The sequence below is a fragment of the Chlorocebus sabaeus genome, chromosome 18 (assembly GCF_047675955.1).
Source record: "Chlorocebus sabaeus isolate Y175 chromosome 18, mChlSab1.0.hap1, whole genome shotgun sequence".
Classification (NCBI taxonomy): domain Eukaryota; kingdom Metazoa; phylum Chordata; class Mammalia; order Primates; family Cercopithecidae; genus Chlorocebus; species Chlorocebus sabaeus.
Window position 1 is genome coordinate 37,318,073 of NC_132921.1, and position 27,850 is coordinate 37,345,922.

Consider the following 27,850-nt stretch of genomic DNA (forward strand, 5'->3'; position numbering starts at 1 on the left):
TGGCATGGCAACAAAGGAAAACAGGGATGTGTAAGCCAGGACACTTCCCATTCAACCAGGCCAGGGATGGGGATGGAGGGGTGGGGGTAGAGGGGAGGCTGGTGCCCAGCCCACATCTCTCAGTGGCCCAGCAATCATTCTGCAGTGGGTGGTAGGTTTTGCCATATAGCCAGAGGCACCATGCTGAGACTAATTTAACGCTGTTCCAGCCGTTGGCTTGGTTGGAAAAGAAGCTCTGGGAGGTTCTTTTTTTTCTAAGGGAAATTTATTGGTCCAAAAGAAAGGGTTTTGGAAGGTTGGGGGTGGGGGGTAGGAAATTCTTTTTTCTGTAGTGCTGGATGACTCAGTTGAGGGCTGGTATCTGAGAAGCAAAAAAAGTAGCCTGAAGAAAAGACACTGGGGAAGAAATTGTCGCAGCCCAACTGTGAAAATCAGTACTGTGTCAGGGCCTGGAGGAGGCCAGGTATAGGAGAGGGGCATACATTCTGCCTCGTTTGCTGGTTTGGTTTCCAGGACAACTTGTGCAGGTGTCGGGGCTAGTGGGAGTGGAAGGGTGTGGTGTTCCTTTCAGTGTTTAGTTCGAGAAGAAGTTAAAAGGAAAGAATCCTGAAGCTTTGGGAAGGATGAAGCCAACATTTTCTTGGCACATAATAGGCACATAATAAATGGCTGTGCAACAAGTGAATCGAGTGAAGGAATGATCATTTAACTAGCTTGGGAAATGGCTTATCTGTTGCTAATATGGTTGTCCTGTATCTATTTCACATAGGAACGAGCAATTTGCAAAGAACTAAGATCAATGCATTGAATTCTGAAACCATGAGAATTCCAGGCCAGTAGGATATATCATATCCCCTTGGAGTCAGCTTAGGGCTGAAGTTCCCCCAGCTGTGGACTCCAGCCCTGGGTGAGGTCCAGTCCTCGGTGAATCCACCCAGGGTGAGGGTGAATGAGTGAGGGAGCAGCTTTGGACTGAACCGGAGAGAGGGTTGTCTCCCCGGCCTGGCCTGGTCTGGCTGCCTCTGCCCAGGGTATTTTCCTACCTTTCAGCCAGATCCCGTACTCCTTCATGTCACCCGTGAGGTAGCCCACTGCTTTGCAGAGCCTGATGCCCCTTTGGCCTGCTGAGTCCCGATGGGCCACCCCGTCTTCTTTCCTTTTACTCCTTTCATTGGGCTTTTCAATCTTCACAATGTGGCTATCTTCACTGGAAGACCGGAGATCCTTTTAGAAGAAACCAACAAGACATCAAATGATACAGCTTTCTGAGAGCAGGGACATTTGGGGATAGAGGGTGGTGGCAGTTTTTTTGATAAAAATAAAGGATCATGAGACAAAGGGTGAAACACATGCCCATTGTCTGCGACTGCATAGAGTACCCCGTACAAGCCTGCTCTTCCCAGGACCATGCACCTTCTTCATAGCAGGATTTCTTCACTTCGTGCCATGGGTCGCTTTTGGCAGTTTAATGAAGCCCATGAGCTTCTTTTCAGAATAATGTTTGTAAATGCAAATATCAGATAATAGGACTGCAAACCAAACCAATTATACTGAAATACAGTTATAATCATACTAAAAATTATGATATACATGTATGCACAGCAGATCCAATACCTTATGTAATTTCAAAGTAGTGATGAGTAAAGATATGGGACCTCCTTACTGCAAGTCAGGACAGCTCTGGAAGGCCATCCCAGCAGTCTTGAATCCCTCTCCACTGCAGCAGTGGCCAGCCAGTCTACCTCTGTGCTACCACCGAGGATGCTAATGGCCTGCGTTTCAACAAAGGCCTTCCCTTTGGAGACAGTAGGGTAGTTCAGGGAGCAGGTTTAAGGGGAAAGATTTTGGAGACTGGTTGGAAGACTGGTGAGTGAGTGCCTGTATTCTGTACTTGTCCTTAAAATCATGTCTCACAAAACCACACTATCTAAGGCCAGGTAGGACCCACCATGGGTGTCACCATGTACTGACAGTGGCACTTTCTCAGTGTGCTAAGTTCTTTGGGAAGGCGGGAAAGCGGCATCTTTTAATGCCCTTTTCCTATCCCCTCCCTCCCAGGAAACATGCTAGGAGGAACCCTCCTCACCTTTTCTTCAGGCATTTCCAGGAGGGGCAGAGCTGGGTGAGTATCCGGGGATGTCGAGGGCCAGCTCGGGCTGGTAAACTCTGCCTCGTAGAGTTTGTATCTGCTGGAAAGTGGCTCTGGCAGGAGAGGGCTGCTGTGGGGGTCAGACATTCCTTCAGGGCACAGCTGCTTTTTTATCAATGGACTAGACGGAAGGAAAGGGAAAGAGCTAGTGAGTCAGGATGGGGCCCAGAGGGACTTGGCTGAGGCTGGTCTCAGACCTCAGGTCTGTCCTGGGGGTTGGACAGTGACATACGTGGGATCTACAGCTTTGCTGCCAGAAAGAGTTGAGGCCATTTCTCTACCTCATTACCTTTCAAAATCCTCCCATTCTTCCGAGTCCAGAAGAATGTCCATTTGGTCGATGAAGATACCCCTGACCACTGAGTTAGAATGGAAGTCTCTCTTTTTCTCTCTATTGCTGAGTGTTTTTTCTCCACCTCTCATATTGCCTGTTGTGCCATCCTATTGTGGTAGTTAGTGGTACATGTATTTTCCCCTTGATACGTATACACAGATCCAGTACTGATTGGAGGTGGGGGGTGTCTAAGAGAAACTACTTCTGAATTGCCATGGAGGCTACACTGCTTACAATTGATCTCCAGTCTTCCTTTTCTTCTCTACCATTTCCAGTCCCTTCCCTATTTCCTTTCCCCAGGAACAGTAGGAAACACTGGTCTATTCTTCTGCAAGCTGTGTGCATCCCAGCTGAAGGAGCTTCCCTTCATGGGGCTCCTGTCCCTGTACCACCAGGGTTAGGGCTTATGCCATGACTTGCTTTTGGAACATCCTTTGCCTAAGGTCCTCAGTTTCCTGGTTTTGTCTGGCTTCCCCTTGGTAGTGCTGTACTCTCTCCTTCCCATCCAGCCATTTGTGCCATTCTTCTTTAGCCTCCTCCAGCTCAGTTATATCTTTTTTATTTATTTATTTGAGAGGTGGTTTTGGACCTGCATGCAGTCTCCTCTCAGTATGACCTAGAGCTTTCCCCATTGCTCCGTGCTCCATGCTGCATCCCTTGAGTGTAGGACAGTCTCTCTTAGGACAGGGATCACAGATCCCTAACATGGGTACTACCATTCCGTATACTCATCATTCCAGACACTGCTCAAGGATTGCAGGGTTCCCTTCAAAAGGGGACAAAGTCCCTTTTCTAATTTTGCATTAGTTCCATTTCGCTGGGCTATTATCTCTGCTGCTCCTAACGAGAGGAATTCTTACACTCCACAATTTCTTCTGAGCACCACTCACCTTGCTTATGCAGAAACCCTTCTTCTTTGAGGCTTATCCCAAATGGCCATACCATCCTCTCCGACTGCTCACTGCTGTGTTATTGACTCTCTGGTCACTCTCTCATTCAATGAAGACTTGAGGTGCTCCTACCAATCATCTTCATCCCCCCTCCAGGAACTTTAAGCTGCTTCAATGTCTAGGCAGATAACTCATCATCCTATTCTCTGGTTTCTTAGATCCTTGTCCTTCTCATCTCCAGTGGACCTTTTCACCTCGCCTTTTCAACAACCGATTTCCACAGTCCCAGCATGGGCTTAATATCACACACACTGGAAATCTCAAAAGTCAGATCTCTCCTCTGGCCACTTCCTCTTGTACCTTTGGCTCACCTGCTCAGATGACCCCTCTGACAGCCCTTCAGCTCCCACAGCCACTTGTCTTCCCTTCCCTCCTTGACCAACTTAACTTCATGCCCCCTTATGTTACTTCCTCCAACTCTCTTGCTCCTGCCTCCCTCCTTCATGCTTGTATGGTGAAATTCCAGCCAGGATAAACCCAAATGTCTAACTTTTCCATGCTTTCACCAAACAACTGAACATGGCTAGAGAACAAGGGTAATAACTGAGTAGATTGCTTTCCCTGTAAGTTGGATTGCTGTCCTCTGGTGAACATTGGGTGCTTCCCTTTTCTCTCTTTAGTCCAGCTCAGTCTGCTTTCTGCTATGGCTGCCTTTGCTGTGGTCTCTAGGGCCTCCATGGCAAGTCCACTTTCAGTCCCCATCCCACCAGGCCGCTCGGCGGTGTTCTGAGAGTTGTTCACCCTCTTTGACACACTCTTTGGCCTTTATTCCTGATCCCCTCTCTGGTTGTTCCTTCACACTGTCTTTGGAGGCTCTCCTTCGTGTAACAGGAGCATTTTGCAGACCCCTGTTCCGGGCCCTCTTCTCAGCCCTGGTGCTCCTAGCCAGGTGATGTCAGCCCTCAGCATGGCTTCGTATTCCATCTCCATGCCGATGACCCTCAAATCTCACATTTCCAGCCCAGTTTTGAGCACTGGATTAATAGATTTAGTTGTCTACTTTACACTTGCATATAGATGCTCCAAGTACCTTAATTTGCCAAAACAACTCATAATGTTCCCTTCCCAAATCCTATCCTCCCTCACAGGTGACCACCCTAGGAAAAGCTGTCTCCCCCTTCCAAGCTGTTCCTTCAGAAAACTTAGGAGTCACACTTAATGCTCCCTTCTCCTTACTTTCTAAATTCAACAATTCTGTCTCTAAAAAAATATACCTTCACATTCATGGTCACCAGTTAGCCACTGTCCCCTCTTACCACATCTTCAATGACTTTCATTTGGATATCCCTACTTTTTCCCAGGTTTCTCCTCCAAGCCATGCCCTGCAGGGAAGAGGTGCCATATTAATATTCAAATCCACTCATGTTGGATCCCTGCTTAAAGCCCATCATGGTTTCAGATGGAAAATCACCTCTTTGACAGGGTGTGCAAGGCTCTGAGCTCCCACTGTGCTTTAGTGAGTCCCTTGCTTTCCGGCTCCATGACTCCTGGCCCTATGCTGGCCTCCTTTTAGTGCTTGTAAGGTGTTGAACACTTTTCACCTCAGGGTCTCTGCAAGTGCTGGTTCATTGGCCTGAAGACCTTTCCCTCACTCTTCCTGATCAACCCCTACACTTCTGCCAGGCTTTGTCTCAATGATCACTTGCTAAACAAACCCTCGCAGATCCACCCACCATGTTCTCCTGTCACATACTCTCATGGGAGGGATGTATATTTGTATGGTTTCTATCTCCCCATCAGAACTTAAATTTCATGAGGATGGTGGCCTCCTCTGTTCTGTCTATTACTGCATCCCCAGCTCCTAGCACAGTGCCTGGCATGTAGTAAGGGTTCAATAAATAAATAAATATGGAAGGAAGAGAGGGAGTGGGGAGGAAGGGATTGTGAGCAAGGCTACTGGTGACTGCTAGATAGGGAACACTTCTCTGGATAACTTTACAAATCCCTGTGGATCTCAGGAGTCTCCAGTGGTTTCAGAACAGCACGAGGCCAACCACTAGCCATGCATTTTCTGCAGGCAGAACCCCCTGTCATGTCTAGCACCGTTCTCATTCCCAGGAGGAGCTCATTAGACCATTGTGAATTTTTGTGTAGGTCTGCAAATGTCATTCAGGTCTAACTAACCCTGATGCTGCCTCCGGAATGGAGACCTTTTGTTGTATTCTAACCCTGTAGGAAGGGTTTCAGTAAGGGGTGGGCACACTGCCATAGAGGGGGCATGCCAGAAAGGTTTAGGAGACACTGAAATCCGACAAGCCCGAGAACTTGTTCCTCTCCAATGCGCTCTCTCCCTCTGGTGGCCAAGAGGTGATACAGCATCCCTGGCCCTTGGTAAAAATTTCCCTCCAAGCCAACCATATAAAAAGTAAGCAGGGGCAATCAGATATCTAGACACAGAATCTGCATGACCCCATACAACTGGATAAACTAGAAATGTTCCGGAAAGGCCTTGTGTTAAATTCAGTGGCTATGAAATCTATTAAAAGTCTAGCCGAAAAGTGGTAATGATAAAGGTTTTTCCTAAACATATTTCATGGAATCTAAGATGTTATCAGCTGTCAGATTGATCACTAATTAGGTATCATAAAGAAAGAAGAAAATGCTTCCATTCATAATTGCAAGATGCATCTTGATTTTAGAACTGTTAAAATATGACAATAATATACATCATATAATCAAGGAAATATAATGTTCTTTTAAGTGGCAGGGCTGAAGTGTCCAAGTAGGAGTTGAGAATGGGTATACTCAGAAATTATTTTCTAACCATAAGAATTTAAAGATTTTTATACTTCTTTTGATGAAAAAAATGTGTCTACTTTATAACCCCTTTAAGATCAGGGGCCATTACCTTGTTAATTTCTGCATTTATACCACCCAGCAGAAAGCCTTACACCTAAAAATCCCTTTATTATTACTATTGCACAAGGGAAGTTCTTTCTAGGGTACTCTCCAAAAAGGTACTTCACCTTTGAGTCCCTTCTGCATGCAGACGATATTCCCATTTACAGATAAATCAAGTCCTTGAAAAGCAAAATAGGAATTGTTTCTCATGTGTATGTTGCTGTCTGCATTTTCCAGAGTAAGCTCACCTCACTGTGACATTTGCAGGACCCAGAAAATGAGCAGCTTGCTGCAGAGTCAAGGTTAGACCCAATTCCCCGCCGCACTCTCCATTACTCTGTCTGCCTGGCTGGGCCTTGCACAGCCGAGTGGCTGGCCCTCGAGCGCCTGGGTCTAGGGCCTTAGCCCAGTGTTGTGTTTCTCAAGCCTATGTATCCTCTACAGGAACAGGGCCTTGCATCTCCTGTAGGGAATACAGCATTCCTTTGCCACGGGAATGTTTATCCTGTTACAATGGGGAATTTTGGCTTTGGGGTAGGGGCGAGACATGCAGCACCAATGGCCCTGTGGAGAGCAGGTCGCCGCACGCGGAAGGAGCCCAGGCTGTGAGGTGGGGCTCCTCCTGCCTCCCTGCTCTGCCACTCCGGGTTGCATGGGCCTCCATGTCTCCGAAGGGCAACGTAGACTTCTCAGGACAGTGAAATTGCTGACTTGGTTCCTGGCACATAGTAGGAGCTTAGTGATTTTACTTTCCCCTCTTCTCGTGCTCCCAAATTGAAGGGAGAGAGGGTGAGAGCAGCCAGATGAAGTACAAGCTGGCTGGTCTGAAACAGAATAGCTTTCAAAAGTTTCCATAAGGCGTCGCCACTTGTTAGAACTGGATGTGAAATCCCTGCCCGAGCCACGTCCCGGCTGAGGGCCTCAGCCCGTTCCCAACTCAGCTCAGCGCCAGTCCATTAAACCTGCTTCCAAGAACACATAATGATCTGCTTGGCGCGCTCGGACTCTCCTTGGCTGCCCACACCTCCTCTTTTCCTTCAGAAATATGGACAGAGAGGGCTGTTTGGATCAGTCCCACGTCTCTCCAAAAACCAGGCCTCAAATGTCTGGCAAGGGGCTCCCAAAACAGACCGGCTCCTCCATCCTCTTTGTAAGAACCCTCCTTGTTGAATATCTACCGTACGCCTGTGGGCTACCTTGGAGGGATCACAGCTGGAAGGTCCAGGCCTTGCCTGCAAAGGGCTCACATTCGAGTGGCCAGGAGGAGCAGTGAGCAGGCACTGTGTCCTGAGCGGGAGGCACAAGGGAGGGCAGAGGGCAAGGGGGCGGTGCAGAGAGCACAGAGCGGCTGCCCTGCCCTCCCAGCCCTGGGGAGACTGGGCTCAGCTTCCATGTCAGGACTTGGCTGAGCAGGCAAGAAAGAGGAGCACACTCCAGAGAAATGCCTGAGAAAATACATGGTTTGGGCCAGCAAGTTCCAGCACGGACCCTGCTGCAGCATGGGAGAGATGTCAGCAGGCAATCAAAGACAAAACTAGGGTGTCAGAATCAGACTGTGAGGAGTCCTTAGTGTCTAGGTTTGGACCCAAATTCTTCCAATGGTTACAAAAAATGTGGCTCCTGCTCTGTTATTACTAATTTTGAAATTCTTCTCCTGATTATTTTCTCCTAAAGACCATCCGTCTCCAGTGGAATTGCAGAAACACGACCATGCCCAGTGAAAAGGGGCTGTGGCTGTTGCTCATGCTTCTGCTGCCCTGGGAGGGAAGGGGCCCATGCTCAAAGGGATTTCTTCAATTGTTGGTGTGAATTAGTGCAGAGTCGAAGCTCTCTCCCTATCCCTGGTCTCTTGGGTTTAAGTATACCAGTCCCCTGGTCATCTGGGGATGAATCTCAAATGGCCCCATTTACTTCTTTTTTTCTTTTTGAGACAGAGTTTCGCTCTTGTTACCCAGCCTGGAGTGCAATGGTGTGATCTCGGCTCACTGCAACCTCCTCCTCCCAGGTTCAAGCAATTCTCCTGTCTCAGCCTCCCAAGTAGCTGGGATTACAGGTGCCCACCACCAGCCTGGCTAATTTTTGTATTTTTTTGTAGAGACAGGGTTTTATCATGTTGGCCAGGCTGGTCCTGAACTACTGACCTCAGGTAATCCACCGGCCTCGGCCTCCCAAAGTGCTGGGCCACCGTGCCTGGCCTTACGTCATCTTCTAACCAACTGAGTTATTGAGGCCACGGCAGCTCTGGAGATTAGCAAGTTCTCCAGAATATTAGTTGGATTGATATATTTTGCCTAAGACCTTGCAGTTGATGCAAGGAGAGTTTCCATAAATTTCTACGACCTTAGAACCAAGAGGGATGTTCTTTGCCCTCTCTCAAATGATGAAGGAATCCATTCTCTAACACCTCTGGATACCTAGCTTCTCCTGGCTGGGGTCCCTTTCCCCTGAGGCAGGTTTTTCTTGTTGAGAGCGGCCCTGCTTACTAGAAACCCTTGTATCTGTGGAGCTGACATCAAGTCCCTGGGACTTTTTCTCCTTGCTGTTTCCAGTTCTGTCCATTACGCCTGCACAGGATTTAGGGACTCCTTTTCCCACTTACGAGCACTTCAGAGGTTGATCCTAAGCCTTCATTTTTCTAGGGCAGTCTACTTGATTGTTCTTCAGTCTGGCTCACCAAACACAGCCCCCAGACTCTCTACCATCTTGCCACCAGGATCTCAGCGACAGCATCATTCTGAAAGGACTTTGCTGAGTGAGTCAGGCTGGGTCCCTGGGAGCACTGGCTTCATTCATCCCTGAGTTGGTAGACTCTGAAGGTGAAAAATCAGGTGTGTGGGGCTAGGTGGATGTTTGGTCAGGCTGCCAGAATGGGAACAGATGAGGCCCCTGGACTGGTGCATCACACCCCAGGGAGATCAGGGAGGGAGGAATCCAGGAGACACCTGGGCACTAGGAGTACAGGGCAGGGAAACAGTCCAGTAGCTGGCTGAGAGGTGCCTTGCTCAGGGCTGGGTTGTATAAGAGACTGGCTGAGTGCCGGCTTTTATTAGGGGTGGCTTAGAGTTTTCTTGGCAGCTCCAACTTAGTAAGTCTGATCTGGGCTGAGAGGAGACTGACTCACTGGGGCCAGCGGGTCAGACTGGGTGGGGCAGAAGTCAGAGGCAGCACCACCTCCTCTGGGTCTTCTGAGGACTGGCTGGGGCTAGAGATGGCTGGTGGCCAGTGGGCCAGGGGCTTTATCTTTCTGGTTTCTGCTACAGGGCCAGGGCTGGGGTTCTGCAGCTGAGAATTCAACCAGAGCCTGGCAGGGGAATTCTGGCCTCCAGCAGAAAAGCTCTGAGGAGCCTGCAGTGACTGTGAGATGAGGTGGGGGAGAGGCGACCACTTGACCTCTTTTGACGCTCCTCCCTAGCTTGTGTTTGGAAGAATCTTATAGATCACCACACTCTTCTTATGTGACTGTTTTTTTTTTTTTTTTTTTTTTGGGGAAATGGAGTCTCCACTGTTGCGTGGGCTAGAGTGCAGTGGCGCAATCTCAACCTCCATCTCCTGGGTTCAAGCAATTCTCCTGTCTCAGCCTCCTGAGTAGCTGGGACTACAGGTGCACGCTGCCATGCCTGGCTAATTTTTTGTATTTTAGTAGAGATGGTTGCCCAGGCTGGTCTCAAACTCCTGAGCTCAGGCAATCTGCCCACCTTGGCCTTCCAAAGTGCTAGGATTACAGATGTGAGCCACTGCGCCTGGCCCTTATGTGACACTTCTAAAGTGGGGTGACCCTTCAATGTTCCACCTATTGAGTCCTCTCATCCCATGAATAAATGGCAATTTATTGCCTCTTGCATTCCATCAATTGCAATTACTCAGCCATCAAGTTCTCCTTCAGAGCTCTCAGTCTGGATCAGCCCATTATCTCCCTTTGAGCCAGGCCCTCCCCAATGCAGGTCACCTTCTAGCTGACTTCCCTCACTTCGGGCTCCCCAGTTTTTCTCCAGCTTGCCACTGGTGATGGGTAAATTATCTTAAAACATGACTTGGTCGTGCCACTGCTCAGAAATCTTCTGAGGTGCTCCATGTCTGAGTCCTTCGCTCCTGGAACTGGGCATGAAACTCTGAGCCAGGGTAGTCAATGCTCAGGGCACAGAGAAGCACGGTTTTCTGGAATGCTGATTGGGCTTGATATGAACTAATATAGAATAATAGTTGCATATTTAAGCAAACATGGCTTATAAAAGAGTCAAATGCAACTCTTTATATTATTAAAATAAAATATAAAGGGAAGAAATGTAGAGTCTGCCGGTGGCTGCTTCAGGCTGTGCCCTCCTACCACCTAGGGGTAATGTGTCAATTCTCCCCATCAGTTGAGGCTACTTAGGGGGAGAAGTTAAGAAGCTCTGAAGATAGCAACATTCTCAATCTCCCATAGTTCTACCCAGGAGTGCTCCACCTGTGCCCAAGACAATTTTCAGCTTCTCTGCAGCATGTGCCACTGTTCTGGGCAGGCGGCCTCCTCAGGTCCCACAGCTACCTCCAGTTCAGTTCTGCATGCATGAATATTGATCTGCTTTACTCACACACATCCTGCTCACACACCCAGCCCTACCATGGCCATGGCGCCTTCCTGGCCTCTTATGAGCATGGTGATCTCTGCTCTGGCTTGTGTGGTGGACTAATTCACAATGCAGTAGTCTCTCTCCCTTTCTTACACACACACACATATATACCCCTACACAGACACACACACACACATGCACACATACTTATATACACATGAGCTGCCCCGAGGTGGCTCTGGGTAGTTGATTTTAGTGTTATTAGATAGTGGTGGCACAGTAGAGACAGAATACCCGGATTCAAATCTTGGCTCCCCCACTGTAATAGTCCATTCTCATACTGCTATAAAGAACTACCTGAGACTGGGTGATTTATTTAAAAAAAAAAAAAAAAAGAAATTTAATTGACTTACACTTCCACATTGCTGAGGAGGCCTCAAGAAACTTACAGTCATGGCGGAAGGCGAAGGGGAAGCAAACTTGGACCTTCTCAAATGGCGGCAGGAGAGAGAGATTGTGTGGAGCAGGAACTTGCCAAACACTTATAAAACCATCAGATCTTGTGAGAACTCACTCACTGTCACGAGAACAGCATGGGGGAAACCGCTCCCATGATCCAGTCACCTTGCCCTGGGTCCTGCCCTCAACATGTGGGGATTATTGGAATTACAATTTGAGATGATATTCAGGTGCGGACACAGAGCCAAACCATATCATTCTGCCCCGGCCCCTCCCAGATCTCATGTTCTTTATACATTTCAAAACACAATCGTGCCTTAGCAACAGTCCCCCAAAGTCTTAACTCATTCCAGCATTAACTTGAAAGTCAAAGTCCAAAGTTTCATCTGAGGCAAGGCAAGTCCCTTCCACCTATGAGCCTGTACAATCAAAAGCAAATGGCCGGGTGCGGTGGCCCACGCCTGTAATCCCAGCACTTTGGGAGGCCGAGTTGGGTGGATCACTTGACGTCAGAAGTTCGAGACCAGCCTGGTCAATGTGGGGAAACCCTGTCTCTGCTAAAAATACAAAAATTAGCAGGGTGTGGTGGCACACACCTGTAGTCCCAGCTACTGGAAGGCTGAGGGAGAAGAATCTCTTGAACCAGGGAGGTGGAGGTTACAGTGAGCCAAGATAGTGCCAATGCACACCAGTCTGGGTGACAGAGCAAACTCTGTCTCAAAAAAAAAAAAAAAAATAAAGAAAAAGCAAGTTAGTTACTTCCAAGATACAATAGGGGTGCAGGAGGCATTGGATAAATGCTCCCATTTCAAGTGGGAGAAATTGGACAAAACAAAGGGCTACAGGCCCCATGCAAGTCCAAAATCCAGTGGTGCAGTCATTAAATCTTAAATCTCAAAAATAATCTCCTTTGACTCCATGTCTCACATCCAGGTCATGCTGATGCAAGAGGTAGGCTCCCATAGACTCAGGCAGCTCTGCTTCTGTGGCTTTGCAGGGAACAGCTCCCCTCCTGCTGCTTTCACAGGCTGGTGTTGGGTGTGTGTGGCTTTTCCAGGTGCACGGTGCAAGCTGTCAGTGGATTTACCATTCTGGGGTCTGGAGGACAGTGGTCCTCTTCTCACAGCTCCACTACGCAGTGCTCCAGTGGGCACTCTGTGTGGGGGCTCCAACCTCATGTTTCCCTTCTGCACTGCCATAGCAGAGGTTCTCTATGAGGTCTCTACCCCTGCAGCAAACTTTTGCCTGGTCCTCCTGGAGTTTCATACATCCTCTGAAATCTAAGTGGAGGTTCCCAAACCTCAATTCTTGACTTCTGTGCAGCTGCAGACTCAACACCACATGGAAGCCGCCAAGGGTTGGGGCTTGCACCCTCTGAAGCAATGGCCTGAACTGTACACTGGCCCCTTTTAGCCATGGCTGGAATGCACAGGGCAGCAGTGGGGCCCTGGGCCAGCCCATTTTTTTCCTCCTAGACCTCTGGGCCCAGGATGGTAGGGGCTGCTGCAAAGGTCTCTGACATGCCCTGGAGTAATTTTCCCCATTGTCTTGGCGATTAACATTTGGCTTCTGGTTACTTAGACAAATATCTGCAGCCGGCTTCAATTTCTCCCCAGAAAATGGGTTTTTCTTTCTCATCACATCGTCAGGCTGCAAATTTTCCAAACTTTTATGCTCTGCTTCTCTTTTAAATGTAAGTTCCAATTTCAAACCGTCTCTTTGTGAATGCATAAAATTCATGTGGCTGAGCATCTTCAGGGCTAATGTCCAAGAAGCCCAATCAAAAGTGGATTCAGGCAGTAGAGAGATGGGTAAGGAGTTTAAATGCTATTCTGCATGGTCTGAGAAGTTAAACTTGCCATATTGGAATGTCATGGGCACATAATATTCTGACCAGCTGATTTGCTTGACTTGCTAGCCCACAGAGTGTGAGCCATCCTTGCTCTTTCCCACTGAGCTCTGGGCAGTTTTCTCTGATGACCTTGGGCTGGAAGATCTCTGAGTAAACACCTATAAATGGAGGCTGGGAGCAGCAGCAACTACTTGAGAGCTCTTCATCTTTCCTTTTCCAGGCCTCAGCTATCTGTCATTGCTGTTTATGTATATGTCTCATCTCTAGGAGACAGATGGGAGCCCCTTATGGACAATTTCCTTGTTTTCTTGAAGTATAGCATCTTGCACACAATAGGTGCTCAATAAATATTTGATGAATGAGTGAAATATTCACTGAAGATTGCAGACTATGAACTTTACAAATTCTGTACTGTTTGAAGTCACCATGCACATGGTATTTTATATGTTACAAAACACTTCCCTTCCTCAAACTGCATTTATTTCCTCAATCAATCTCATGATGGGGGTAAGCTATAGATGGTGCTGTTCTTCTTGTTTTGCAGGGTCAGAGATGTGAGGGTACCTGCCACATGGGCCACACAGTGAGTTGACACAGGAGCTAGACTGTCTCAGCCTGCTTTGCTCAACAGCATTCCCAACCTACTTGTGTTGGGCCCCAGACTGTTCCCTAAGGTTCTCTCCCTCATCCAGTGACTGTGGGCATGTGAGTCCTTGATTCTTCTCCCTGGAGCTGGGCCTTATGTAGCTTAAGCTTTTTGTCTTTGGATTCAATGTGTACAAACACACATCTCCTTTCAGGTGCTGGGCCATGGTGTGAAGCTGGGTCTTCCTGTGTGCAAGCTGGGCTGGCATGTAGACCTTCTCCTTCCTTTTGGTGAGGATGTACTTCTGCACTTGACCTCTGTAAGGGCTCAGTGTGGCATGTCCTTTAGGCCCTTGAGCTACCTTCTTCCTTTTCAACAGAACCTTGATCCCCTTTTCCTGCACGGATGTTTATTTTCTAAGAACAACATGGCTTTGGAGTCAAGAGGAAGAGCTGTCCCTGGGAGGGGGTGGAAATCAGGACAGATCCCATCAGGTGCTGTCCCAAGAGCTTCTTATTCAGGTAAAGCTCAGAGTCAGATGACTATTAAAGGTATTCCTGGTGGGGAAAAGGATAACTTGCAGTCAGAATGGGGGTGTTTGGAATGGGAGGAGGCTGGTGTTTGGTGAGGGTAGGGAAAATGCTTAATGGGTTGGTGTTGAATCTCAGGTCTTCTTAAGCACCAGCTGATGGGCCCACCATGGCTGAGTTCTCCTAGTGCAGCACCTGGGTGTGCCCATCCTCTGTGCCTTACGTGGTGTTTCTCATCATGGCAAAATGTGTTTTAGGGTCATCGCAGGCAGTAAACCAACAGTCCTTTAAAACTGGCTTTCAGCACACATTTTCTGTACAAGAAGACCCTAAGTCATGCTTTTATCCTGAGTTGGTGGAAAACTGACAAGGTAGTAGGTGATGATGCTGCCACCTTATTGGTGATCTATGGGTGTTGGGGAAGACCAGGGTTAGAGCAAAACAAACCTCTAGGTGAAAGAAGACCATCAATGGATGTGTGTGGCCACACTAGGCCAGTCTGGAATTCCATGCAGTGATGGAATTACAGAGCTTTGCAAAGTGTACCATTTCCAACATATGCCTCCTGCTGGTCTATTGACAAGAGCTGAAATCTACCATGAGACAGGGGTTCCTTTTAGTTCAGTTACAGCCTTGTTTCTAGAATGCCTTCCCCTTCCCTTTCAGCTGGATGTGAACACTCCTTCCTTGAAGCCCTGAGAGCTGAGATCCTCAACCTTGACAGCACACAGTCATCTTTATCTAGGGAGCTTTAAAAAATGCTGATGACTGGGTCGCTTCCCCAGAGATTCTGACTTAATTGGTGTAACCCGGGCACTGGAATTTTTAAAAGCTCCCTAGGTAATGGTAATGTTCAGCCAGGATTGAGAACCCCTGACCTAGATCTTTGTGTCTATACTCTTTCTGCATATATTTTATGCCTTTGCTACACCAGGTGAGTGGGGGTTCAGCATCAGCTTCACCTGGGAGCTTGTTAGCAATGCAGGCTCTCAGCCCCACCCCCATAACAGAATCTGTATTTTGAATAACACCTTAGGTGATTCCTGTGCTCAGGTCTGCACACAGGCTTCTCAGGGGTGTAATGGGGCAGTACTGGGGTACAGACAGCTATAAGAAGGGAGAGGGGATGGTGGGGGAGGGGCTGGAAAGTATCTTCATTTCTTTTACAATTTTTGCTTAGTGGTCCAAGCATTCAGTAAGCAAGCAAAATCAGATTAGATTTAGCAACAGCAAAACCAACTCAACAAAAACTAGATTTATGACTTTAATTAAATGCCATTTGCATCCTGCATCTCCAGATGAAAGGAAGTGGCAAGCACCCCAGTCTTTTTCAGCTTGTGTCTTGGCCAGTGGAATTTAAATTGCTGCTTCCTATGCAACCTGCTCAGGGTCGTAGCAATGGCATGCTCCTGAGGAATCTAGTTATAGGTGGTATACAATTTCAGAAATAAAAGTGTATCACCTTTGGAAATGGAGTCTTACTCAGCTATTGAAATAGCTAAATGAAATGCTCACCTTTGCTTTGTAAACCCACACAAGAGGATAGAGAGGAGAGACAGACGTGTTATTGATTTGCCCAACCGTGATGGGAACAGAAGCATGGGCCCTCTGGACTTAGGTTGAGGTGAACCAAACTTAGGAGGCTTTACTTGTGGCACCCTCATGGAGTCTTGCTATAAACTCCAATGAGGAATGCTGGCAGTGGGTGGTGGATGCCTTAGTGGAGAGCTCTAGTAAAAACCATAAGTAGTTGAATAATAATTCTGCATTACCAAAGAGGAAAAGACATAAAAAGCCCCACCTGGAGTGGAAAGGGACATTTTGTGGAGTTAGTGAGAAGAGAAACATTGTTGTGATTGGCACAAAGGAAGGAAAGAGTGAAAGGATTGTAAAATTTTAGATAGATGCAAGAAAAAAAGCAAGGAGAATAAGGAGAAAATGGGGTAAAGGAGGAGAGAAGAGAAAATGAAGCCACAGTGCAGGAGCAGTACGTGTGATGGCGGGAAGGGATGTGCCAAGAAGGAAGCCAAACAAGCCTAAAGAGGAGATGGAGCAGGGAGACAGATGGATGCTCCTGAGCCATTTGTCCCTACTCTGAAGGGGGCAACAGACTGCGAGCTGCCAAAGACTCCCTGATGGGGCTTCTTCCCCTCCTCCCTTCCTTCCTCCATGAATCCTGTGTAGGATGAAGCAACAATCTTCCTTGAGAAGCAACATTGGGGCTCTTCTTTTCCATTTGCCCTGTGGCTTCTGGAAAACCAGCTGGACTTTGAAATAGACATCCTGTGGACCAGCTACCCAAGGAGGAAGTGCAGAGGGGACCTGGCATGATGAAAGAACTTTGCAAATTCTAGTTTTATTCCATGCCCCCCTCACGCCTAACCAAATGAGCTTTCATTATATTCCCAAAGAAGCTACTTCCCAAAGAAGCTACTTAGAGTTGCATTAGTTGAGCGTTAAGGGATATGAGCATGCTGGAAGTGGCTGGAAGGCATTTGCCAAAATGCTTGTTGTCTGACTCCTCTGAAGCTTGACTGAGGTAATGGGACAGATAAGTTGGCTATATTTAAACAGCCAAAACTCTGAAAAGATGGAATTTGTCTGGACATCACTGGAAAGTAAATTGAGCTTGTTGTGAAATCTCTGAAGATATGTTTTCTAAAAGGAGGGTGAGTGTTGATGAGCAAAACCCACTGGGACGGTCACAGCGGGTGGAACAAAAAGAGCATGGACCCAGGAGCACAGCCAAATTGCAGCTCTTCTACTTACTCCAGAGCCATGTTGGGCACAGAATCCTCCTTATCCATGAGGCAGGGATGGTGAGAACTGCCTTGTGAGGCAACACACAGAGGGCCCAGTGTACTGCGTGGTATATAGTAGGTGTCAACAAGTGTCAGTTTTCACCTCCTTCCCATCTTTTCTGGAGTTGTTCACAAGTGCTAAAGACTCCAACCATCAGGGATTTAATGAGAGTGGATCTGCTGAAGTAAATAGGAAGGTTAATCTTTCTAAAGCATCAATTTCTCTATAGCACATCCTGTACCAGATAGTGTTCATTCAAAAGTGTTTGGTGAGCACCTATTATGTACCAGTCACAGGGGATTCAACAGTGAACAAGAAAAAACTCATCATGCTCTAACGAAAACCAGAAAGTAACTGTTAATGCCCAGGAATGAGGTTGTAGCCATTCCCACTGTAGGGTAGGAGTAGAGAATGGAGGCGTTGGAGAGAATCTTTTGGTTGTTTCAAGGACTGAGAGGCACTCTTGGGTCACTTGCTCTGGCGAAAACTGCTGCCATGTTATGACAACACACAAGCAGCTTTATGGAGTTCCTTACAGGGGAACTGAGAGCTCTTGTCATCAACTTGCCCGTCATGTAAGGGAGCAACTTTGAGAGTGGATCTTCCAGCCCCAGTCAAGCCTTCAGGTGACAGCAGCCCTGACTGACATCCTGATAGCAGTCTCATTAAAGAGCCTCAGCCAGAAAAACCCAGTTATGCTCCTCCTGGATTCCTTAATTCCAGAGACACATTAAGAAGATACTACATATTTATCATCATATTTATCGTTTTATGTTGCTAAGTTTGGGCAACTTGTCACACCTTGATAGATAACTAATACATTAGCCATTAATGGCTCTTTAAGAATCAGATTAGCTGGTCTCCTAGCAGGAACCCAAAAAAGGTACGCTTTTTATGGAGGAAAAGGTTCTTGGTGAAAGGAAGTAACTAATATTTGCTGAGTACCTACTATGTGGTAGGTACTGGTACCTATGTTATTTAATCCTCCCAGCAACCATGTAGAATAGTGTAGAGGGCACTTGCCTATAAATTTGGAGGTAGTCTGCTGACAAAATGGGATGACAGACCATGTTAGAAAGATGTGCAAAAAAATTGCACAGTTGGTTTCACAATTTTGCAGGAAATTAGTTTCCCATTGGTTGAGTCTCATGGGGCATAAACGTCTCTTGGGGATAAAACCCTGACTGGGGATTGGTTTTGAAGACACAACCCACTAATTGAAGAATTGTACATACCAAGCCCTCTGGCTACCCCTTGGGGACATATCCAAGAAGTACTTAACCAACATTGCCTTCAGAGAGATTGAATGCAGAGACAACACTCAAATGCATGAAAAAAAAAATCAGAAAGCAAAGTAAGAAAATATTAAAACAGTCGAAGTGCTCCATCATTTAATTATTTGTCCATCCTTAGCAGAACCTCTCATTTGCAATGTCTGTAGTCTTGAGGATGGGAAATACATGATTCCTGCCCTCCAGGAACTGAGGGATGATCAGATACATAAAAACAACATAGGATGCATTATGTGGAAAATTCCTGTGGTAGAACCTGAGTCTGGCTTGCTCAATCCTCCTCACAGTGTACCTTACTATACCCAAGAGGCTAGATACCTAAAAATTAGATTTCTTAGCATTCCTTGCAGCAAGGTTTTTTTTTTTTTTTTTTTTTTTTAAATTTGTCAATTTTAGGCATTTAGGTAAAATTTAGAAGGTGAGAGTGAAACAAAAGATTTTTTCCTGCTCTTTTTGGCTATTTTCTGATGAAAGTAAGTAAGATCATGGGCATATGAGGTTATCTTGCCATTCAGTGCTCAGCCACCAGCTTTATGGGGTTTGAGAAGCAATAGCTACAGTGGTGTCATGATTGTGGCTGACTGATTCCTGGAATACAGTGGTGGGCTCTTGAATGCAATAGTTTCAGTGGTGGCCTTGGAGGTAGTGGCTCCTATGGTAGATCAGTTTTGCAAAGTTCCAGGAGTAATTTCCGACCCACCTCTAGAGCTCCCTCCTGCAACTGTGCCCCAAATTTTGTAAGCCCTTGTATCTCTCTATTAAATCTTTTTCTGCTTAAAATACCTGTAGTGATTTCTGTTTCCTGTGCTGAACTGTGACTGATAGATGCCGTAAGAAAGGAACCAGATAGTGTTATATGAGATTGGGGCAGGGGAGAGGAGGGGAGGGATGGAATAATTAGAAAGGAATTTTTGGAGGAGGTAACTTTTTAGCATAAAGGAGTAAGGATTTCAAACAGCCCAGGAGAGATGAGGGTTCCCTGGTGGGAGTGATTAAAAGGGGCTGTTTCTCCTTTCCCCAACTTGATACTTCCTCATCACCTTCCCCCCTCCAGCTGGATGGTTATGGTTTTTATTAAAGCCTGGACTTGAATAGTTACTTGGAGTTTCTGTTTGTTGTCAGTGGAAAATGTGTTATTTCAATATGGAACTCAATACCTAGAAAACAGATTTTCATGTAGTGGTCTCATGGATCCTGCAAAGATAAATGTATCTGGAAAAGGCAGTGCATTTCCTCTCCTGTAGCCTTCCTTCATCACCCTTCTGGAGACTGCAGGCTGCTGTTCCATGCTAGGCTCCTGATAACTTATCTTTCTGGGAGAGGATAAAATGGAGGGACCAGGTGTTCTCTGACATGGCAAATCAGAAGAAAAATCATTGTGTTGGGAGTGAGGAGACCTGGGATCTAAATTTAGCTCTGCTGCCTACCAGCTGTTTAACCTTGGTCAAGTTTAATTAATAACCAAATCTTTAATATTTTGTGATTCTGCCCACTTCTCTCCAGTTTCAAGGCTGCAACCTTAACTCAGACCATTATTATTTCTCCTGTTATCTGTGCATCCTCCACAGTCCATTCTTCTTACAGCAACCAGAATAATCATCTTATCACTGAATCCCATCACCTCTCATTTAAGACTCTTTAATGCTTCTTGGTGCCCCTGGGAGGTCAAAACTCCTGGCAGAACTTAAAGTCTTATTTGTCTCAGTGGGCATCTTCACCCTCTTCTCCAGAGGGGGTTGTATTTTAAGGTGAACTAAAACCAGTGGTCCCCAAAGTGGGGAGTTTGCCCTGAGGGGTACATGAGACAGTCCATCAGGGCATAGGTAGAAAATATTAGAACTTTTATGTATATTTTTATTTGAAGGTTAAGAAGGAAATTAAGCTTTACTAGCCTGGTTAGGATTGCCTTTCAAGTTGTTACCTGTCACATGTGGTCCTTGTCTATTGTGCATGAAGATCAGCATTGCAAAGTGAAGATGTTAGTGGTTGCTCGTGCAGGCTCTGGAGCCAGATTGCCTGGATTAGTGCTTCCTATTGGTTATCAATATTGTATTATGATGATGATCACTGTGGGGAAGAGTGGAAGCCTCATTGTGCAGAAGGATGTACACAAAATTGATACTCAGATTAATCAGACTCTTGCAAAGAAGACTAATGGAAGCCCAAATAATTCATACAAAAGTGGTAGGGCTATTGCTTCCTTCGTTCTGGTTATGAGCTCATCACCATCTATGTTGTAAAGTAAAGACAATGATAATCTAATCAACCACGATGAGAACAGGCCCTCCAAAACTGTGAAGTCTACTTTAAACAAGGATTTACATTCATTGTCATTAAAGATGACCCTCACCTAAGTGTGTATTGTGCCTTGACATATTAGCTGATGTACATGTAATTTATATTTAAACAAACATATTGGGGGTGACTGCCCGAAAATATTTTTTTAATGGAATTGCACAGTAAAGAAATTTCGAGACCACTGAAGTAGGCACATGCTTGGTTATGACTATGCAGAGTTTCACTAGACCCCATACGTATCCTCTGATGTAACATAAGAATGTGGACCCGTTGGTTACCGATGTTCCTGATGCATTTATAAAGCAGGGTTGTTTCTCTGCACTGTGTTTTCAATGGGTTTTAAAGGAGTAGATGGCATGATTTGGAGTATTTTAACTGCAAAATCATTTGATCTAGATATTGTCAGATATTTACTTAGAATTTTAAAATGGTAAATATTATGTACCATACAAAGTTATGTTGCTGATAGGATGGGCTATGGTAACATGCCTCCACATGATGGTGAATGGCTTCCTGACATTAGGATTAATTGGATCTCACACCAATTTCATCATTTAGAACCCAGTGAGAAATGACTTTTTTGCATCATATTCATTCTTGAAGTAATTTGTTTACCCCAGCCAACAAAACTCAGTCAATAAACCATGGGGATTGACAAAATGGCACTGTATAGGCAACAGAGAAATATTGGAAAAGTGAATTATAGGTGTGAGTGAATAGTAATAAATAAGCAACTTTTTCCTGGTGCAGAAGTGTCTATGACCAGGAGAAAATCTGACCGATGGAAAATTTGAATCCAACAAAAGTGAGCCACCTAATTATGCATGAAGACATTTGAAAGTAAATATGTTCTGGTTCTCTAAGTAAGATTGTTCTTCAAATACATGGTTTTGTTAAAAGCATGTCTTCTGACTCTTAGACCCTTTCCAGTTACCTGGCATCTGAAATTATACCATTAGTGACTCACTCCTTTGGGGTAAGCATAGACCACTTCAGGTATCTTCTTTTGAAAAACAAGCACCGCTAGTAAGAGTTAGCATATCAAGTCAATGACTCTTTAGGGTGACTTAGTCTATTAGATGATTCCACCACTGGGAGAGCTCTGGCACAGTGTTAGGGTTCTGGGCATCCTGGGGAGGGGCTGTATGAGAGAGGATGAGAGCTGAGGGTTGAAAAAAGAGTAAAGGTAGAGGGAGGAGAGTGGAAAAGGCTAGTTATAATGGTTTTAGTTTTGACAAATAAATACCCTGATTGTAACCCTAGAAACTACATCACTGAATTTATCATCACCCTCTGGTCTTGGGTAGAACTCACATCTTTCAGAATAATTCAATGTAATATACTATTCAAGAGACCCCAATAAATACAGTGAACTCCCAGTTTTCAGTGACTCTGTCATCTGCTTGTTGACTGTCAGTGGTTAATCTAGGACAAAGATCAGACCATTCTCTCGGAAATCACACCCATGTTCTTATCAATTATGGACCAACAAGAGACAGGATGAACAAATTTCTAGAAAGAATAGAAAAATGCTCTTCAAAGCACAAAACTGCTGTGATTGGGGATCACTTGTTATACACTTATCAGGATTCCATTTCTCACGGTTTTGAATGATTGAGCAGTGGTCATTCTGATTGAATCTTTGTGATGATTCATTTGTGATGTTCCCCTCCCTGCTTGTTCAGCAAGCTGACACATCTGCTCGATACCACCCCATCCCAACAACTGATTGACTCAGTATATTCCGTGAAAAAAAAAATCAACGTTGTTTGACAAAATGTACTTTTTTGATAGAATCTATCAGTCAGTTGCTAACTAAATTGATGGGTTATTTTTATCTTGATTTTTTATTTTTGTTTTTGGAAATAACAAGTTAGCTAACTAAAAAGACCAGGTGTCTAATCGACTTGGCTGGTTGTGCTGACAGATATTTGAGATGACATCAATTGGCTAAACTGATGGGAATTTGAATGAGTTCAGTCAAAATGTTTGAATCCATCAGCAGGGAGTGTCAACCAATTTTTGCTTTGGAGAAAGCACACAAGTGTCTGCATTTTACCATGAGGAAGCAGAAGGCTTTTGGCCTTAAGACACAAAAAGAGGAGAATTCTTCGAAAGAGTCTGAGTGAAATTTTGTGTCTTCTGATCTCTTGCAAGGGCCTGAGTTTCTCAAGGAAAGACCAACTTCTCTGCCCCATCATGGTCATGTTTTAAGTCTCTGCAGAGGATAGAGCAACTGAAATGAGTGTGGGGTGAAAGTATTTTTCACACCACATCAAAGACCCCTATGTTACCTCTATCCTTGGGGTGAGGCCAGAGCTCATCCATGGAAAAGCCACACAGGTGAAGTGGCTTTTCAGTTTTCTATAATCCTTGCTCCTGCCTCCTTGCCCTGCTTCAAATTCCTTTTTAGATCTTCCTTCACCTTCACAGGGTATCCAATGCCCTCATACTCTCCCTCTCCAGGGCAGATATCCTCCAATCTCTGTAAGGAATGAGTGGCAAATCACCCTGCTCACTAATCCTCTTCAAGAGAGATGAAATTTTCATTAAGGACTGACATTAGTTGAACACCTATTGTGTACTAGATACTGTGCTGGGCACTTCACACACACTGTCTCCTTTAACTTTCATATCTATTTACCATTGTATGGCTCATCCATGGCCTTTTGATATTTTATGAAATAAGCTTCTTTGACTGAGGTTTAGAACTGAAGGTCTGGGTGGAGTTTGCATATTTTTGGCTTAATCTGGGCAGTGAATGAGTACTCCTAGAGTGGGACTTGGATCCCAGAAAGAAGGAGACCCCTAGGCATCATGTATAGCCGCACATGCCCTCACCAGACAGAATGGCCAATGCCAAAGGCTCTGACCATTCAGATCTTTCAGCCAGTCCTGCCTAAGCAGATGCTTCCTGGATAAGACCAAAGAAAATGCTTGCAATCTTGTCCAAGGAAGTATAAGTCACCATAGTTCAGCTGAAAAGACTTAAAGACTGAAGATCATCATGGTGTTGCTTCATCATGCTACAGACTTGGAGTCCCTTCAAGTCAATGCTTATTAATGGGCCAGTCTGATCACTTGCTTTCAGAAAAAAGCATTATCAGAATTTTTCTCAATGATGTTCATTTAGAAAACATTGGTTAGGCTCAGTTGGGGATTCCTTCTGGATCATGAATGGAGAGCACTATCCAGTTGGACTGAAAAGATAGAGGGGAAAGAAAAACCCCATTGGAATTAAGACAACAAAGTCAAAGTAGTTGTATACAGACCCAGAAAATATTATAGCCCTGAGTGGTGAATGGATCCAACCTTGTCCCTTTCTTACTACGTGGCCACAGAACAATTCAATGGTAGAACATGCATGCTCTCCTCAGTTGCCCAGAGGGGTGGAGAAAAGCCTGGGAAAGGAGGAGATGGCAGAGAGATCTGGGCTCTGGCTAGGGCTCTCCCACTAGACACTAACGGCTTTGCTTTTTATTGAAGAATTTGAGGAAAATTCTGACAATTGTACCTTTGTGACCCCATGGGTTTTTTTCTCTGCAGCGCCTCCATGTGGTAGGTTAGGATAAAGCTCAGAAAAGTAAAGTGACTTGCCAAGGTCATGAAGCCAGTTGGTAGCCAGTTAGCATGAAGCTGCAGGTTGGGCCGTGCATTCTCTTTTGTTTTTCCACCATACCATGTGGTGCAACACTGATCATCCTGGCAGTCAGGTTTGGTGGAATAAGAGACAGCCTAGGGAAGTGGTAAAGAATGAGGTTCTGGAGGCAGATGACTGAGTTTAAGTCTTGGTCTCTCCTCCCATCCCACCCTACTTCATTGCATTATGACTCTGGGCAGAATACAGAGCATGAGCTCCTTCAGATGAGGATGGTCATAAAATTGACTCAGAGTTGGCTTCATGGACCTGCAACCAGCAGCAACCAGTACAATTTGCATATGGCCCTGTATAAAAAGGGCTCTACAGTCACCATCTTGGAATTCACAATAATTCAAATATTTTCCATTATTTAAAAGCTTGAATTTGCGTTTTGTAAGGGAAGTCCAGTGGGACAATGGAGCATGAGCCACTAGATCTTCTGCTCACACTCAGTCCTTCCTCTTGCTGCCTCCCTTGGTTCACGGTTCTTGAGTGCCTATTACCCACTTTTTGGAGCCCAAGGACCTGCCCAGCCTCTTCCTCCTTGCTCCCTACCCAGTGACTGCTGCTGCTGTCCGTGCAGAGGTATGCACAGGTGAGGGCCAGAGTTGAGTGCATGTACTCTGCAGCATCTTAGCCCAATCCTGGTGCCAAGTGTATCGTGGCATCAAGATTACCATACCCTGAGGCTGCCTGTTCACTGTGTGTTGTGGTGGAGGTAGAAGGCCTGCGAGAAGAAGGGATGCCTGACTCAATTTCTCCACTCCTGGTTGAGCACAGCAGATCAGTCTGATGGCTGGTGTGTTTGTTGGGGGAACCTGGTGGCCGGTGGGCCATTTGGGAGTACACTGAGTTGCAGGATGGAACCCCTGGGTTCCCGTGATGGTCTTCACTCATCTAGCAAGATTTTTTGTATCCCAAGCAGTGTGACAATAAGTAGCAAATAAAAACCACCACGAGAGGGAGGGAGAGAGAAAAAGAGCACTCACAGAAGAAAGAAACAAGTTTTATATTTTAGTATCTTTAACTGCCTCTTATTTTCTCTGCTTTTTAACAAGCACCCTACGTTTTCATTTTGCACCTATAAATCCTGTAGCTGGGTCTATATCTACCTCATGGGCTGTTGTGGGGATTAGATGAGCAAGTACCTGAGAAGGGCTCTGATATGGTTTGCCTGTGTCCCCACCCAAATCTCATCCTGAATTCCCATGTGTTGTGGGAGGGAGCTGGTGACTCATGGAAGCAAGTCTTTCCCATGCTATTCTTGTGGTAGTGAATAAGGCTCACGAGATCTGATGGTTTTACAAGGGGGAGTTTCCCTGCATGAGCTCTTTCTTTGCCTGCTGACATCCACGTAAGATGTGTCTTGCTCCTCCTTGTCTTCTGCCATGATTGTGAGGCTCCCCCAGCCACATAGAACTGTAAGTCCATTAAACCTCTTTCTTTTGTAAATTGCCCAGTCTCAGGTATATCTTTATCAGCAGAGTGAGAACAGACTCAGAACAGTGCCTGTTGCTCAGGTAGTGCTCAGTGTCCTCTTCACCTGTGTCCCTGCTGGAGATGCAGAATGGCTGGGTCATGCTCTCTGCACTCTGGAGAGGGAGGGACACAGTCATGTTCCATGGGAGAGTGTGCCTCCATTCAACAAGCCCATCACAAAACAGAATTGTCTGCTCATTTCCTAAGTCCTGACTGACTTCTTTAAATTGGGCCAGGTAACAGAAAGGTAACTACTTTTGCAACAGTCAGAGCAGGTCGGGGCCAGGACTGTATCAGGCATCTCGCTGAACCTAACTGGAAGAAGAGCAAGGGGGGTTGTCATATGGCCACATCCGCTGTGATTCAACTCATTGCCAGCACGACAATGAATTCAAGAATGAGCTTCTGAAATGAACCCTTGATCAGGAGGGAAGCAGTAATTGTGCTGGTTATTAGCGATTACTCCTGGATGGGGGTTAGGGGCGTGAGCAATAGAATTAAATGAATTTCCTTTGAAAGTTCTGCTGTGCAAAGTAAGAGATATAAATGCTACATTATGTGTTTAAAATGCCTCCAGGGTTTGGTTTATAGACTTGTTTATATTTATATATTTATTTGAATGTTTATGACTTTCTGTCATTTTCACATTGGTATCTTCATACTCATTACGGTTTTATGGCCACTTTTTGGAAACCAGTGGCTGCATATACCAGCACATAATTTGATGAGAGAAGAAGATCCAGAAAGGGAAAATGAGTTTAATGTTATACTTGGGAGGAAGAGCTTTCCCTTGGGGTAAGAAAGTTAAAAATCAAGCAAGCGGTCTGCGTGCTTTAGTTAGAATATTGAGGAATTATTGCCTGAAGGCAGCTGAGAGAGGCTTCTTAGAAAGATAAGGAAAGAGGAACCTTGAGTGGTGGAGGGACTGATCGGAGGCCTCAGAGCGAATTGTTAGAAAGTCAGGACAAGAGCCCAGGTCCCTGATGCCCACCGCCAATGCAGACCCACCTCTTCTCCTTCCTAGACAGAAAGCCAACTTATCCACTGGGTACAGGAGGCACAATGCCTACAGCCCATGATATTTTTAGGGGCCCATAAAAATGCCTTAATTTTTTTTTTTTTTTTGAGACAGATTCTCGCTCTGTCACCCAGGCTGGAGTGCAGTGGTGCGATCTTGGCTCACTGCAAGTTCCACCTCCCAGGTTCACACCATTCTTCTGCCTCAGCCTCCTGAATAGCTGGGACTGCAGGCGCCCGCCACCACGCTCGGCTAATTTTTTGTATTTTTAGTAGAGATGGGGTTTCACCATGTTAGCCAGGATGGTCTCCATCTCCTGACCTTGTCATCCACCCACCTTGGCCTCCCAAAGTGCTAGGATTACAGGCATGAGCTACTGCACCCGGCCAAAATGCCTTGATTTTTAAAATCAGGAGAAAAAAAATGCATAGTATCTTGCTTGCATTTGTCTCAATACCAACACAGCCATAAAATACAAATTTTGTTTATATTTTTATGGAGGAAGGGACTTACAAAGGAAAGCACCTAGGACCAGTCTCCTGAGCAGACCCAAGCTACAGTGCTGCATCACTCCTCCCTCCCCTTCTCCACTGCTTTGAAGCCCTTGGGTCTTAAATGTCTTTTTGTCTCTACAGAGAGATCATTTCAAACAGGGAACTGGAGCTTCTGGGTAATCTATTCTGATTGGTAAAATTAGACAGATAACCTACATGGGCACAGACACACTAACAGTAGGGGCTGGCTGACTCCATTTTGACTAGAAGGCCCTTGAGGTATTGGGTCTTGGGTCTCTACAGTACAGTACGTGTAAGCCATAACTGCTGTGTGAATGTGTGGATTGCCCGTTTGTAGAGAGCCCCATTTAGTAAAATGCAAAATGTGTTGGGAACCTCTGATTGGGTGTGCATGACTGGCCTGCACCTCTCCACAGCCCATTCTCCCATGAGGCTCCCCAGTCTTAGTACAAGGCACGGTTACTTGCCTGGTAGCTCAGGCCTCTCGTTCACACACCACACCTCAATGCAACAGCAATTCCTATTAGTGCCACCTCTAAATTATATCTGGAATGT

The 27,850-nt window shown here is 45.8% G+C and overlaps 1 protein-coding gene and 1 long non-coding RNA gene across 2 annotated transcripts in view; one reads left to right on the top strand and one right to left on the bottom strand.

The window, feature by feature from the left end:
• LOC140708991 (uncharacterized) overlaps positions 1-27,850 on the top strand; it is a 167,989-nt gene that overhangs the window by 107,007 nt on the left and 33,132 nt on the right. The window lies entirely within an intron of this gene.
• The window catches only part of SLC14A2 (solute carrier family 14 member 2), a 204,956-nt gene that overhangs the window by 56,632 nt on the left and 120,474 nt on the right, over positions 1-27,850 (bottom strand). Inside the window, exons 2-3 of the mRNA XM_073006350.1 lie at positions 2,087-2,270; positions 1,044-1,224 (exon numbers count right to left, since the gene is read on the bottom strand). Coding sequence (XP_072862451.1) covers positions 1,044-1,224; positions 2,087-2,236 — 331 coding nt within the window. The 5' untranslated portion in view covers positions 2,237-2,270. The remainder of the gene's footprint in view (positions 1-1,043; positions 1,225-2,086; positions 2,271-27,850) is intronic.